General features: G+C 38.6%; 1 protein-coding gene across 2 annotated transcripts in view; it reads left to right on the forward strand.

The window, feature by feature from the left end:
- PTPN4 (protein tyrosine phosphatase non-receptor type 4) overlaps positions 1-14,084 on the forward strand; it is an 86,392-nt gene that overhangs the window by 51,934 nt on the left and 20,374 nt on the right. The window contains exons 14-19 of one of the 2 annotated variants that reach the window (XM_081852683.1): positions 4,687-4,821; positions 6,607-6,765; positions 8,951-9,116; positions 10,039-10,122; positions 10,204-10,260; positions 10,902-11,058. In XM_081852683.1, coding sequence (XP_081708809.1) covers positions 4,687-4,821; positions 6,607-6,765; positions 8,951-9,116; positions 10,039-10,122; positions 10,204-10,260; positions 10,902-11,058 — 758 coding nt within the window. The remainder of the gene's footprint in view (positions 1-4,686; positions 4,822-6,606; positions 6,766-8,950; positions 9,117-10,038; positions 10,123-10,203; positions 10,261-10,901; positions 11,059-14,084) is intronic. The other variant, XM_081852684.1, reaches the window with a different exon arrangement.

A 14,084-nucleotide genomic window follows, 5' to 3' on the forward strand; every position in this document is an offset into this window, starting at 1 on the left:
GGCCGTGGTTAGTTCCATAGAACTAACACGATTTTCAGTTCAATAGAAACAAGAGTGGATAACTTTGAAGTCTTTGGTCCAGCTACAACAGGGAGCAACAACAAGCTGAGGCAGTACAGCTACATCCAAGAGCATTGAGAGAGTGAAGGGGTAGTAGAGACCAAATAAAAGAATGAGAATTTGTTTGAGAGAGAATTCAGTTTGAGAGAATTTGAGAGAATTCAGTTTGAGAGAGATGCAAGGGGGAAGGAAGGGTGAAATGGATCCTCAGCAGGATAAATCCAAGAGTTGGGGAAAGTGGGTTTTCCCAAACAACATCACTGGGCAGAATGCAGAGGTATCGAAACAGGCAGCAGATTGGGAGCTTCCAAAAAGATCTACATTGGCTCCGTGTAGGCTTCTGAGCTCTTTAAGTGTTTCTGTTGATCTTTAAAGCCCTCAGCTGCTTTGGCTCTGTATACCTGAAGGAGCGTCTCCACCCCCACCATTTAGCCTGAGATCTAGCTCTGAGGGTCTTCTGCTGGTTCCCTCACTGTGAAAACTGAAGTTACAGGGAACCAGGCAGAGGACCTTCTTAGTAGTGGTGTTCGCCTTGTGGAATTCTCTCCTGTCCAATGTCAGGGAAATAAACAACTATTTGATTTTTAGAAGACATCTGAAGGCAGCCCTGTATTGGGAAAATTTTGACGTTTTATGTTTTATTGTGTTTTTAATATTTTGTTGGGAGCTGCCCAGAGTCAGATGGGCAGCAAATGAATAACTGAATTGAATTAATAGTGTCTGCCTACAAGATTGGAAAACAGAAAACCTGGGTGTCTGCTGAAATAAGTTTCCCAGAAGGAGAAAAGGACTAGAGATGTCAAGGCTACTTCCTGAAAAGGGCGCAATAGGTGCTTTATGCTGTGTTTTGGTACTAGGTAGAAGATCACAAAAGCACTCAAGGTTCAAGGGGTGGCAAAGTGTTGCCTTGATTCCATTAGGTTTCATTAGGATGCAAGGGAAATTGGCTTTTGCATGTCCAAGCAGCTCATAACCCAGGGCATTTAATGGTTATTTTTTGTTGGGAGCTGCCCAGAGTGGCTGGGGCAACCCAGTCAGATGGGCAGCATATAAATTGCTATTATTAGTAATATTATTATACTTTTCCATTTCTGTGGAGGATGGAGGCTAGTTTGGTTAGATTGTTTTCATTTTGTTTGACAGATCTTGCCTGCTTAGCAACTGTAAACAGACAAAAAGGAAGCTGAGGGACAAAATGGAATTGATATGGCAACAAAGGCCCATTTCACTCAAACACCAGTCTGTGAACTGCAGGCACTATTAAATGTCATCTTCACACAAACTTTGGATGCATCTAAAGCATGCTTACTCAGCAGTTAAAAGGGAATAATTATTTAACTCTTTAAAACTGTTTAGGATAGTAAACAGAATGACAGCATGAACTTCAGTTTTCAAGCATTCTGCTGTTTGTACCTTTGCAACTTTTTGATGCTTAAGCAAATGTTAGACTGGTGCTTGGAGGTATTGAACTAAATGGGGCAAAAAAAAAAAAAGGAATAAAGGAGAAGAAACTGAATCCTGAAGAGATAAAAATGTTGTGTACCCCAAGTTCTCACATCTAGAAATTAGGGAGGTGCCATATTCTGGACTGGTTCTTACTCCCGTGGAAGGAGCAGGCCTGCAGTTTGTGAGTGCTCCTGGATTCAGCACTGTCAGTGGAGGCTCAGGTGGCCAGAAGTGCCATTTTGTAGCTTCAGCTGGTCCACCAGCTAAAAGGCAGAAATGCCTTAACCACCATACTCAATGCTCAGGTAACTTCCAGATTGGATTATTGCAGTGTGCTTTATGTGGGGGTGTCCTTGAAGACAACTCAGAAATTTCCATTGGTACAAAATGCAGTGGCTAGATTACGGGCTGTGGTTCCATTTACATCTCACAGAACCCGTTTTAGAATAACTGCATCGGTTGCCAATTAATTTCTGGGCCCAAGGTGCTCACATTAGTGATTAAATCCCTAAATACCTGAAAGACCACCTCCTTCCCTACAGTCCCTCTTGGGTGCTAAGAGCAGCAGAAGAGAGCCTCTTGGTAGTTCCACAGCCCTCAGAAGCTCAGGTGGTGGTGATGTCCCAGGAGGGAGCATTCTTTGTAGTAGAAGCTGCCCATAGATATACAACCTTAGGTACATTCTGAAGACACACCTCTTCACCCTGGCTTTTGATACAGGATGTCAGGCAGGGGTGGTCCCGGCCCCCAGGAGACCCGCCTCTCCTGGCCTTAAGGCGAGCACTCCTCCTGGGAGAAGCCAGTTCCCTTCGCCTCTCTGCCCTTCAGGAGAGGCTGAAGGGTTACTGGACCCAGGGGGAGACTCACCTGTAGGCACTGAGGATCCGGCACAGGTGCAGGCGCTTCTGAATCCAGGCCCTGCCCCAGTTCAGCCGGCCCTGGAGGCAGGGACTCCTGCGCAGGCTGGGATTCCTCCAGTTCAGCCTCTGAATTCCCAGGCCATCACAGCCAGCGCCCAGTCTGCACAGTAGGTTTCGGCACAAGGAAGGGAGGAGAAGGCTGGGGGTCATGCAACTGTTATGCTGGGGGAGGTACAAGGACCCGCCCACTCCCAGATTCTGCTAGCGGCGGAGCCGGACATGAACTTGCAACGCTCTTCACTGTAAATAGTTTGCACTAATAATAAAGCCTGGAAAAGACAGGTTGGAGTCTTGCCTGTTTGCTCTCGAGTAACCACATCAACACCTGACTCATGAGAAATATGTTTTTAGCATACCTTAACCCTTGGTGAGCAAAGCTACCTCTTAGTCGAGAGTACCTCTTCACTAATAGTGCATCTCTATCTTAAATCTATTAATCCTCTAAAATACAGTTGAAATTTCAAAGCCAAGACTGGTGTCCCGAGTTGTTTGGAAATTGTCCCCTGTACTTGTTAGATAATTTCCCATAACCTAGTTAATGTGAGATGGAATTGAAATTAAAATCTCTGCAATGTTTTGAGTTACCTAAAAGTAAACCATAGAAATGAAGCAGTTAGTATTTTTTTGACATGGGCACTTATTAGAAGAGGAAGCCCTGGGAAGCGTATTGCTGCAATGTGGTGAACGTTTCTTTGAATTGCCACAAAGAACAGGAAGCTTAGGTAACATGCGTAAGTGGGTGGGTCTCCAAGGTTAAAACAGTTAATAATCAAATGTTCAAAATACAGTTTGACAGTTAAATGTTTCTGCTGTGTTGGCTGCTGAGGGGCACTACTACAAATACAACTTTTCACTTAGTAATTAAGGTGAGTGTTTCTAGGAGTTGCAATGTTCCTAGAAAGAGAATTCAAGCTCATTCAACTTACAGAAATCCATTTTAAATGCAACACGTCTAAAGCCATCAGCATTTGGATGTTTGCATTCTTATAAAGTCTTATTAATCCTTACAGGATTAATTCTTTCCTAGACTACAATAGATATAGTTGTCTATCGTACACCTTTTTAATTCTGTTCCCAATATTTTTTCTTTAAAAGCCTGTGAAAAGTTTATTGCATCTTGCAGTTAAAATCATGTTATATTTGCAAATTATTTTGTTCATTTTAAACTAGAAATCATCTGGCTAAGTCGCAGAGAAGTCTTGCCTATTTAAATTTCATATAGATATACCCCCCCCCCTTCTCTCTCTCTCGTCTGTCACACGGTTTGCTGTAGAGATGGATGGTTGTTTGTTTCATTAGCCTGGTTGTGTTTCTCTTTTGATAAGAAAAGTACTTTAATGCAGCTGTTTAGTTTAATGTCAGAAACTATGGACTAGTACACATAGTTGCATAAAACATAGTAGTTGTGTGTAACAAAATCTGATTGCTTTTTTTGAGGAAAAGCAGCCGGGAAAGAGGGCAAGACTTTTCTGCTTGCCTGTGTTTCACTGTAATACCACTTCCACAAACACTTCTCCTACACACACACACACACACACACACGCAGAGAGAGAGAGAGAGAGAGAGAGAGAGAGAGAGAGAGAGAGAGATGTTTTCCTACTGGAACCTTAATACCCTCCTTGTGGGCTCTGCTCCATGTGTCTGTGAAGTGAAGTGAGGCAGGTGGCTTATTGGTTGTGAACTGGCTACAGAATAGCCTTTCCAGAAAGGTTTGTCTACTTCCTTTATGGTCTTTTTCCAGTGTCAAGTAAAGACCTTTTAATTATCTAGGTTTTTCAACTAAATTTACAGCCCAAAATTTAAAACAATCTTACACTGCTTCAGTGCGTGGATTTTTTTTATTTTTATTTTTTGCTGCCTTTTATTAATTGTTGTTGGCTTTAATTATTATTGTACACTGTGTTTTTAATTTTTTGCCTCCCAAATGTTCATTAATGGGCAGCTATATAAATCTAATAGCAATGATAAATAAAGTGGCATATCTGAATTCATAGTGATTCAGTATTGTAGTGAGAAAGACTTTGCCACAGCACAAGCTATGATTTGGTTGTTTATATTCATTAATTTAGTGTTCTGCATCACGTTTCTTTAGGTGCTCTGAAACCCCTTGCACTATTTGGAGGAAATATTTAAATAACAAGTCAGTGTATCAGCCCCTGTATAGGGGAAAGCTAATGCTATTTTCTTGTTCACCTCAATTCCCAATTAATTTCTTCAGAGAACTTCCAGATACATATTGGTAATTTTTTTATTGTTTTAGATCCCCAAGTAAACCTCTGGCTCGCAGATTGATAAGCGGGATGGACTGGGAGGTTGTCAGCAGGAATTCAATGTCTGATGACAGGTTAGAAACTCAAAGTTTACCATCCCGCTCTCCACCTGGAACCCCTAATCAGTAAGTAAAATTGAATAGTCCCTGAGCCACTAGTTACCTCTTATTTTTATTTTCTTAAGGAAGGGAAAGTACTTGGGATCTGTTTTTTTGGAGGGATGTGTGTTGAACCATAGTTATTTCCATACTAAGCATTTAAAAAGAAATTGTGAGGCCACACAGAGGCAGACTGACCAAAGTGTATGTTATAATAATCACATATAAAGAAAAACAAACAAACCTTAAATTATATTGAAGAAAAAGCAGTTATGAATTTTAGGATGTGCTCCGAGATTGATTCCTGCACTGGTTCTACCTTCAGCGAGACACTATTTTCATTGCATCAGAAAAACAGGCCTGGTTCTAAACCATAGTTTAAAGCTATTGAATGGCCTGAGTGAGGCTTGAACTAGCATGCCTGTCTCTCCTTCTTCCTCGTTGCCATGAGGAAGGGATTGGAAACATTCATTTCCACATCACAGACTACGGTTAGTTTAAGCTTTGTTTCTGATCCTTGCTAATTTCATAAAGCATATATCAAATGCACTGCAATTTGCATTTCGGATGTAACACAAATTGTTACTTGTTTAAATCGGGAGGTGGTGCTTGCTATCTCCTTCTTGTGGCTGTTCTGAAGGAGAGGGATGTGTTTACATAGCACAACACTATGGTTTACATCAGTCTGTGTTACTGTTGCAATGAAACCTCTAGCTCTCTACAACTTGAATGTGTGTGTAGGAAATCTAATGTGACCCAAATGAGAGGGAAGTCATGTTTCTGAGTTAAGTGCTCTGTGTGTGTACATATGACTTCTTTTATAAAAAAACTAAACCACAGTGGGGACCTTTCCACATAGGTGGAAAGTCAGGTTGTGTCAAAAGAGGAAATAACATTTTTTCCTGACGTATATTGGCCTTTTGCCTCCATTTATATCTGGATTGCTGGGTTCCTACAGGAAGAGAAGGCAGGGTGCTGTATCCAATGCTAGTCCTGCTCAGAGTAGACCCATTGAAGTTAATTGACCTGAAGGTTTGAGCCAGGTAGCCCCACCCTGTTGCTGTTTCCAGGCGGACGCCTATTTATTTGGAGGCTGCTGTGGGTTTAGAGGCAGCAGATAGCAGTAATAGGACCATTGGTGGCTTGAAGGTGAATGCCAACTTTATCCTTGCTCCTGTTCCTGCACCTGGAGAACTGCTGCCTGTTGAGGAGTCAGGAATCTGAGCCAGCTAGCCTTGCCCTGGAGAGCAAGTGTAAGAACTTTGCTTTGGCTGTTGCTGTTTCTAAGGAGGAAGCAACTGTGTAAGCAGTTGTTTGTGAAGGGCAGCTGTGTCTATGGGGAGAACGCAAATGCAGCTCATGACTGTAGAAAGTGTGATTCATGGTGTGCCTGGGTTACTCCATATTTCAATTTTTTCTGGTTTATTTTATTATACTTTTGTATTTGTATTTGCTGTAGTTTTATTGTGTGTTCTTTAGTACTAATCTGTTCAGTGTTTGGGGGGCCTTGACCAAAAAGTGGTATAGAAATAAACTGATGATAACTAACCTGGGTACATGAATTTCAATAGGTCTATTCTATTGGGTAAAAATGGGTAAAAATCACCTCTTTCCTCATCTCCCTTCTGCCAGTGATAATGTCTTCTAAACAAGATTGATTTGGGGGATGTTCCTGCCAGGAGTACTATATCTAAGACCCAAGAAATTAGAGGGATAGATAAGTTTTAAGCATTTTTTTAAAAAAGCATAAATCATCTAAGTCTTGACAAGCATACCTGCAATTATTGAACAAAGTGTTCTTTTCCTGATTAGTCGCAACTCTGCATTTACTCAAGAGGGAAACCGTTTACGGCCATCTTCAGTTGGGCATCTAGTAGACCATGTGGTTCATCCTTCGCCAAGTGAGGTTTTTGCAAATCATCGATCTCCTTCTTCCACCCAAGCCAACAGTATCATTCTGGAATCATCACCGTAAGCATAGTTTTTATAATGCTTTATTTTATAGGTTTTTAAAGGCTACACCTAAAAATAATCAACATTTTGTGTTTTTAATGTATTGTATGTATTGATGTTAGCTGCCCTGAGCCCGGTCCTGGCTGGGGAGGTCAGGGTATAAATAATTTATTATTATTATTATTATTATTATTATTATTATTATTATTATTATTACTACTACTACTACTACTACTACTACTTTTTTATAGGATGACAGCCCCATTCTTTAGTGATTGCTTTGCAAATGAAAACTGATGTAGCACAATTGTAGCATTTTTAAGAGAAGCATAATATAAATAAACAACATGTTGACAAAGACTTGGCTACAAATTGGGAGTTGCTTGTTCATATTTCACCTAGGCTGTCAGGTGGGCTTAGGTAAGCAATTCTCTTAGCTGCAACGCACACACACACACACCTGCTGCCATTAGTACATATTACACCATTAGTAATATGGGAAGAATAATATTAATCTGACTTAAACTGACATGCTGTAAGGAGCTCAGTAATGTACATGAAACCTTGTGTTCCTTACACTATATACATGTTAAACATGCAGTGAGTAATACTTATTATTTTTTATAACTATTGTCCATCCTGACTCTTGACAATATAGTTGGCCATAACCAGTGTTAGTTTGTTAGAGGTTCCTGCGTTCAGTTCCTGGCATCTCCAGTGGAAGGGAGTTTAATTCGGCCCTAGTTCACATTAAAAATCATATGCCCTATGTGTACAAATAGTTGTGTGGCCATTCCAAATGATTTTTGTCAATTGAAAGGTATGTGTAGTATCTGTAATTTTTTATTCATGAAAGTGGCAGTAGGAAAAAGACACATGCATAACAAGCAATCCAAATGTGTTTTTAAGAATCCTTTCTCTCTCTCTCTCTGTCAAATATGAAACTATGTTATTTTACACAGCAGTTTAGATATATTTAACACAAACAGAGCTTATTAGAGTAGGAGTTTTTCCTTTTTTATTTGATTATGCAAATTGCTGTATGCAGTAATACAGAGGGCTGCTTTGACTGCAAAATAGTCTGCTTTCAGATCTATTGTCAAAGCATTCATAAGGAAATTCAAAGCTGACTGGGCAAATATAAAGCAGGCAAGGTTTTGCCCAAAGCTTCATCCCTAGTTCTCACAATTCATTATGGTAACACATTACAGTGTGTTACACTCACAACCAGTGTGTTACTTTACCTAGTTTCAATGGTAGCTTATTACTTCACATAGTCTGTTTATAAACAAATGCATAGTTCCTTTATTGCATTTTTTAAAAAAGAAATAACTTTATTGTGACTATAGTCATGCACATTGTGTTATAACAAAAGTGGGTACTGATCAGGAGTTGGACAGACCACAGATGAAGCTAGGACTTTCTTAGGTAACACTGACTTGTTTTGTGTGAATGAGAACCATTAGTCATTTATCATTAGACATTTAGTTTTGTATGTTTGTGGATTTCACTGTCCCAATGGTGAATTAATGCTGATTTGAAATGTTTGACAGTGATTCAATGACAGCTGCAGTTACTATTAATTTTTATTCAAAAAACAAAGTAATAATATATCAAATCTGTCACATTTGCAAAGTTCTGTAGAAATTTCCAGTATGGATAAGTACCCAATTAAATTCATGTACTGTAAATTGATTATCCACTTGAATAAGTCACTGACCAGTACACATGGGTTTAAGCAACATCAGGTGTTCAAACATGCAATAAAAGTGGGCTTACTGCTTCCACATCTTGATTGAGGATCTCCTTTCTTATCTGTAAAATTTGTGCCAACTAGTAAGTGGGAGAGTTGAAATTTTAGAATGAAATCCCTTACCTAGGACTGCTCTGTGTTTTTAAGAAGACACAAAGCAACAAAGGATTGAGATCTCCTTTGTCGTCCTTAATTTGTCATCTGAGATTTAATTTGGAGGCCTTGTGAATTAAATACTTAAGGGAGAGGTGCATAACATTCTTTTTGAAATGATCCTATATATTAATAGCAAATTCATTCTCTCAAATGTGAACCTTGCCAAAAGACAACTCTCCTGTCAAAGAGTAATAATTGAGGTTGCAAGCCAATGATGTCCAACGCACCAAAATTCCAAAGTCTTTTTAGTGGTAGTTTCTCTTTTAATGAGATTTCTTTTCATTTTGTTTGTAGATCTCAAGAGACCGCTGTAGATGGGCAACCACCTGCACTGCCACCTAAACAATCTAAAAAGAATAGTTGGAACCAAATTCATTATTCACTTTCTCAGCAAGAATTAGATAACCATATCAATGAAACGTATGATGATGATTCTTCTTCATCGCCTGAAAAATCTACAGTAAGAAGCTACTTTAAATTTGTTTGTCTAGTTTGAGTCAATATTCTTCGTGGAGGGAGGGGGGAAATTAATCAGTATTAGTAGGTCTGATGGAAGTAGATTCAACTAGAGTGAATTAATAACATATAAATAATGGTCCTCAGGTTCCCTACCCCAGTCCATCATGCTCTTGGTGAAATGGAACATGAGTCTGAAAAACCGCTTTTAATAGAACTCTTATTTCTGATAGAGCTAAAAGTATAGACACAATGGAAAGCAAATCCTGTGTAACATTTTCATGGTGTAGCTCTGGGATGTTTTATAGAATGTATTAATTTGGAATAGTATTTATTTATTTGATCTATTTACTTTCCATCTGAAAAACCTTTAAGCAGTATAATAGTTATGAGATGTCTTTTCAAAATATTTGCATAAATCATATTCCCAAACTGTATCTTTATAGTACACAATATAATTCCCTTATTTGCACATACCCCTTACCGTTTCAATGAGCCACGCAACTTTCATTATACTTATGCAAACCAAAATGGTAGGTACTTGGAGCACACTTCCTGGTAATGAATGCACTGCTGGTACTTAGGTCATTTTTGCATCAAACAAGTCAATAGTAAAACCATTAACTTTGAAGAAAATTCCAACAATGTCTCATGGAAATTGAAACTTGAAAATATCTTCTTATATGAATACTGGTTTTCAGGTAAATGTGTTTTAGGATTAGCTATAAATTTCTAGTCTGTCTGTCCCCCCTCCCCGACTCGCTTTCTCCCTTTCTTTTCTTTCAGTCTTAAACAGTTATGTGCTCATTATTAATGAGAGACATTAACTAGCTATGCAATAGATGATGAATTATGGATCGCTTGGGGTTTCAGTAGTGCCTATAGAAATTCAGGTATGGAGAATAATGCTATGTTTTCATTTACAGCCCAATGGTGGGATTCCCCATGACAATCTCGTTCTGATCAGAATGAGACCAGATGAAAATGGAAGATTTGGTTTCAATGTAAAGGTATTAAGACCTACCCTTTTAATATATATTTGAATACAGCTCGAGCTGTACGTTCTTTAATTATTGCCCTTTCCTTTAAAGGGTGGATATGATCAGAAGATGCCTGTCATAGTGTCCAGAGTGGCTCCAGGAACACCTGTAAGTTGTCAGAGAAAGTTTGCAGTGATGTCTACTTAGATATATTATTTCAGAGTGCTTTTTATTCACTTTCCTTATCCCCTGGCTGTATGTAGCAATCTAATGTTCAAAACATGCCACTATCATAAATAATCTTAGAAAAGGACTCTAATAGAGAATCTCCAGTGCTTTAATATAGAAGAATTCATGATTTGCTGTAGTATATATCTGATCAAAGATCCTATCCTTCACTTTTCTCCTACAATATATAATGTAGAGGTTGAAAAATCCTGTTTGTGTGTGTCGTGCTCTTCTTCCCCAAAAGTGTATATTGGCATATTTAAAGCTTAGTTTAAATTGAAAAATGAGATCTTTTAATTCGCAGAGATAATAATTGTTTATAGGGGGGAAAAATTGGAAAATTAAACTTTTTCTTACCAACGACAAAATGGTTGCACTGCCAGAATTCTGGATAAACCAAGGTTCATAAATTATTTATCAGGTCTGAGTCTTTATTTTTTCATATATTCAGACCCTAGTGATTAAATCTTCAGATCAGAACCGCCACAGTATCTTGATACTGAGTTCTTCGTTACTTAAAAATAAGACAGCAAGCCCTATTTGTAATATCCACTGCATTAAACACATGTTTCATGTTGCAGGCAGATGTTTGTGTTCCTCGTTTGAATGAAGGAGATCAGGTTGTACTGATCAATGGCAGGGATATATCAGAACATACCCATGATCAAGTTGTTATGTTTATTAAAGCTAGCTGTGAGCGGCACTCAGGGGAGCTTGTGCTCCTAGTTCGACCCAATGGTGAGTAATTTTATCAGTGGAAAGCATGCTTGCTTTTTGCTCTTTTACCATGTTCCTTTCAGGGCGTTTGTTGTGTCTCCTACTATCCTTATACTGGCTATGCATTTTCTACAACTGTGTAAAATACCATAGAGAGGGTCGTGTTAAATGAAAGAAGTCAAACCATCTTTTAACAAACATTGTATGACACAGGCTTTTGTGGACTCAATCCCACTTAATCAGATGCATGAAGTGCAATCTTAGTTAACATGTACGTTAAGAAGAAGATTGTAAGGTGGGCATTGAGTGGTAATGAGATTTTAAAAATGTAGTCAGTGATAAAATACAAAGTTTCCCTGTACTAACAACAAGAATCCAGTAATTATTTCCTCACTTCCAGGTGTGCCATACATTTCATTGCTTCCCTTGCCCAATGCCCTTATCACTCTTGTTAGGTATAACAGGGGTACACAAGTGACATAGCCTCATATACCATATGGAATTTCATTGGCTGACCTTAAATTTCAGTATTACGAAAGAGGAAGTAATATTTTTCTGTCTGCTTTCTCTGTGCTGTTCAGGGTGTTATACGTGTCTTGTCATGTATTTTGTTACTCACCTTTTTCCTAAGCTAAGAAAGTCAAACATTTTAGCTTTTCCTCATAGGGAAATTGTTTCAACATCATTGATCAGTTGAGTTCCCTTTTCTGTTTCTTTTCTTACTCAGATAATTAGTTTTTATTTTAATTGGATGGCCAGAACACAAAATTTCAAATTCAGGCACACCATGGATTTAGGATACCAGTGGACTTATTTTCATTCTTTCTTAATTTCTTTCCTTTGCCAGTTTATTTCAGTCATCATTTTCTGTTTAGTCACTACTAATTCAGACTCCACCTGTGTATATGAAACTAGTGTTTCTCCTGACCTCCCCCTTGTTTATCTTTCTACTCTTAACTTACATTGAATCTGATTTGCTATTTTGTTGCCTATTTAACTACTCTGTAGAGATTCTACTGGAGTAACTCCCCCTGGGTTTTCAGCAGCACTAATACCTTGGTGTCATTTTCGTACTTGGCCATCCTGTCTTCAAATCACTTTTCAGGGAACCCCCATTTCCCTCTACAGTGATACCATGGTTTACCAACTTAATCTGTTCTGGAAGTCCGTTCTTAAACCAAAACCATTCTTAAACTGAGGTGCGCTTTCCCTAATGAGGCCTCCCGCCGCCGGTGCCCTTCCACCATTCGGATTCCATTCTTAGACCAAGGTAAAGTTCTCAAACTGGGACACTACTTCCGGTTTTGCAGAGTTCATAAACCGAATCGTTCATAAACAGGACTGTTCTTAAACCGAGGTACCACTGTATTGTGAAAATTCCTGAATTTTGCTTGTAGCTCTTCAACCAGTTAGATTCCTAAGAGGAATTGTCCTCGTATCCTACGACATAGTCATTTACTCAGGGCCCTTTGTGAGCAACTTAAAAAAACAACTGTTTGGAGGTCCAAATATATAATGTCCGCCAAAGTCTAATATTTGTTTGATACACTCAGAACATTCTGAAAAGCTTGGTGTAGTAAGAGAAGTCTTTTGTAGTTGTCAGAGGTATTCTCAATTCGCAACCTTAGTTCTGTATGTCTTAATCATGTGAACTCTTAACAGTGTTGTCCACCAATTTATGTGGGGCAGATTAAACTAGTGAACCTGTAATTTCCTGGGTTTCAGATTTCTGGCATAGTTACTGATTTTAGTGAGTAGCATATTTCCCCCATTCAGGTTCTAGAGAACCCTTGAATTTTTGTCACCCACACTCAGAGACAGGTTGGTTTTTAAGTATTCAGTTATCCCCTAGAGTCATCTTGTATTTGACTTAGTTCTTCAGATTCCCTCCCCTACCAAAAAAAATCATTTGGGTGTGTCTGTCTTAACTTATTCACAGTGAAGAAAGTTCATTTAGTGTCTCTGCAGTCTTTCTGTTCTCTCCATGATAAATCATTTCACATATTGTCATCTAATGGTCTGACTTCCTCTCTTGCTCATTTCCTGCTTCTGATGTATTTATAGAATTTTTTGCTGTAATGTTTTTGTAGCAATATAATCTTCAACATAATATTTTTGCTTGTCTTATCAACTTGAATTATTCTTACCAAAGTTTGTAGTCCTTAATTTTTCTATTGTGGGCAAAACTTTTTAAAGCATGCCTTTTTATATAGTATCTTGGTCTCTGTTTATTAACTCGTGTTCTAAAACTAGCAGTCCTAGGCACACTTCTTTGGGGGAATTGGTCTCATTTAACTTAGTGGGACTTACACTAACAAGGAAATGATGAATTGGATCTGGCTGTAGGTGTCACAGTTGTAGCTTTCTTGCAAGCCTCTCCTGAGGGTTGGGAAACCTTGTTTTATGGAATGTGGTGCAAGAAACTGAGGAAAAGCTCATGGAAGCTGCCCAAAATCAGACACTGAGGTGTGTTCTACATTTATGGAAGACGCCTCTGCCTGATTTTCAGGGATTTTCGCTGAACCTTAGAAGACACGTTTTGGAGGGCTGCTTGGAAAGGATGAGGTGGGAAAGTATTCTTTCAGCTACTTCTGTGGGATGGTGCTCAAGCTCCAGCTCTATCTGTTTTTGCATGCAGTCAGTAAACATTTATTATGGAGGTATTTGCACAGGTCACTGTGCAAGTGCAACATAAGAACTATGTAGCAAAGAAATAGGATAAATAAAAGTTCTTAAGCAGAACAGTTGAAACTGGCATAAAAACCTTATTCATTTTTTTTAAAAAATCATATATTTTTTAGTTCACCTTTATTGCATCCTAGTCCCAGAAAATAAATTAAGTAGGTGTTTTGATTTAACTTGCGAAGCTGATGGACTCTCTGTGTTGATTGTCGTATTAGTTTAAATAAAAGACCTTGAAATTGAGAATTTAGCAGACAGCCATGATTTCCTCCTCCAATTTTTTTGCAGATTTATTTTAGTTACAAGCATTACTAATAAAATATGTTTGTATTTGGCAAATACTGTCTGGCATGTAGGTATATAAC

This window comes from Podarcis erhardii (assembly GCF_964252035.2).
Source record: "Podarcis erhardii genome assembly, chromosome: 1".
In the NCBI taxonomy this organism is placed as follows: domain Eukaryota; kingdom Metazoa; phylum Chordata; class Lepidosauria; order Squamata; family Lacertidae; genus Podarcis; species Podarcis erhardii.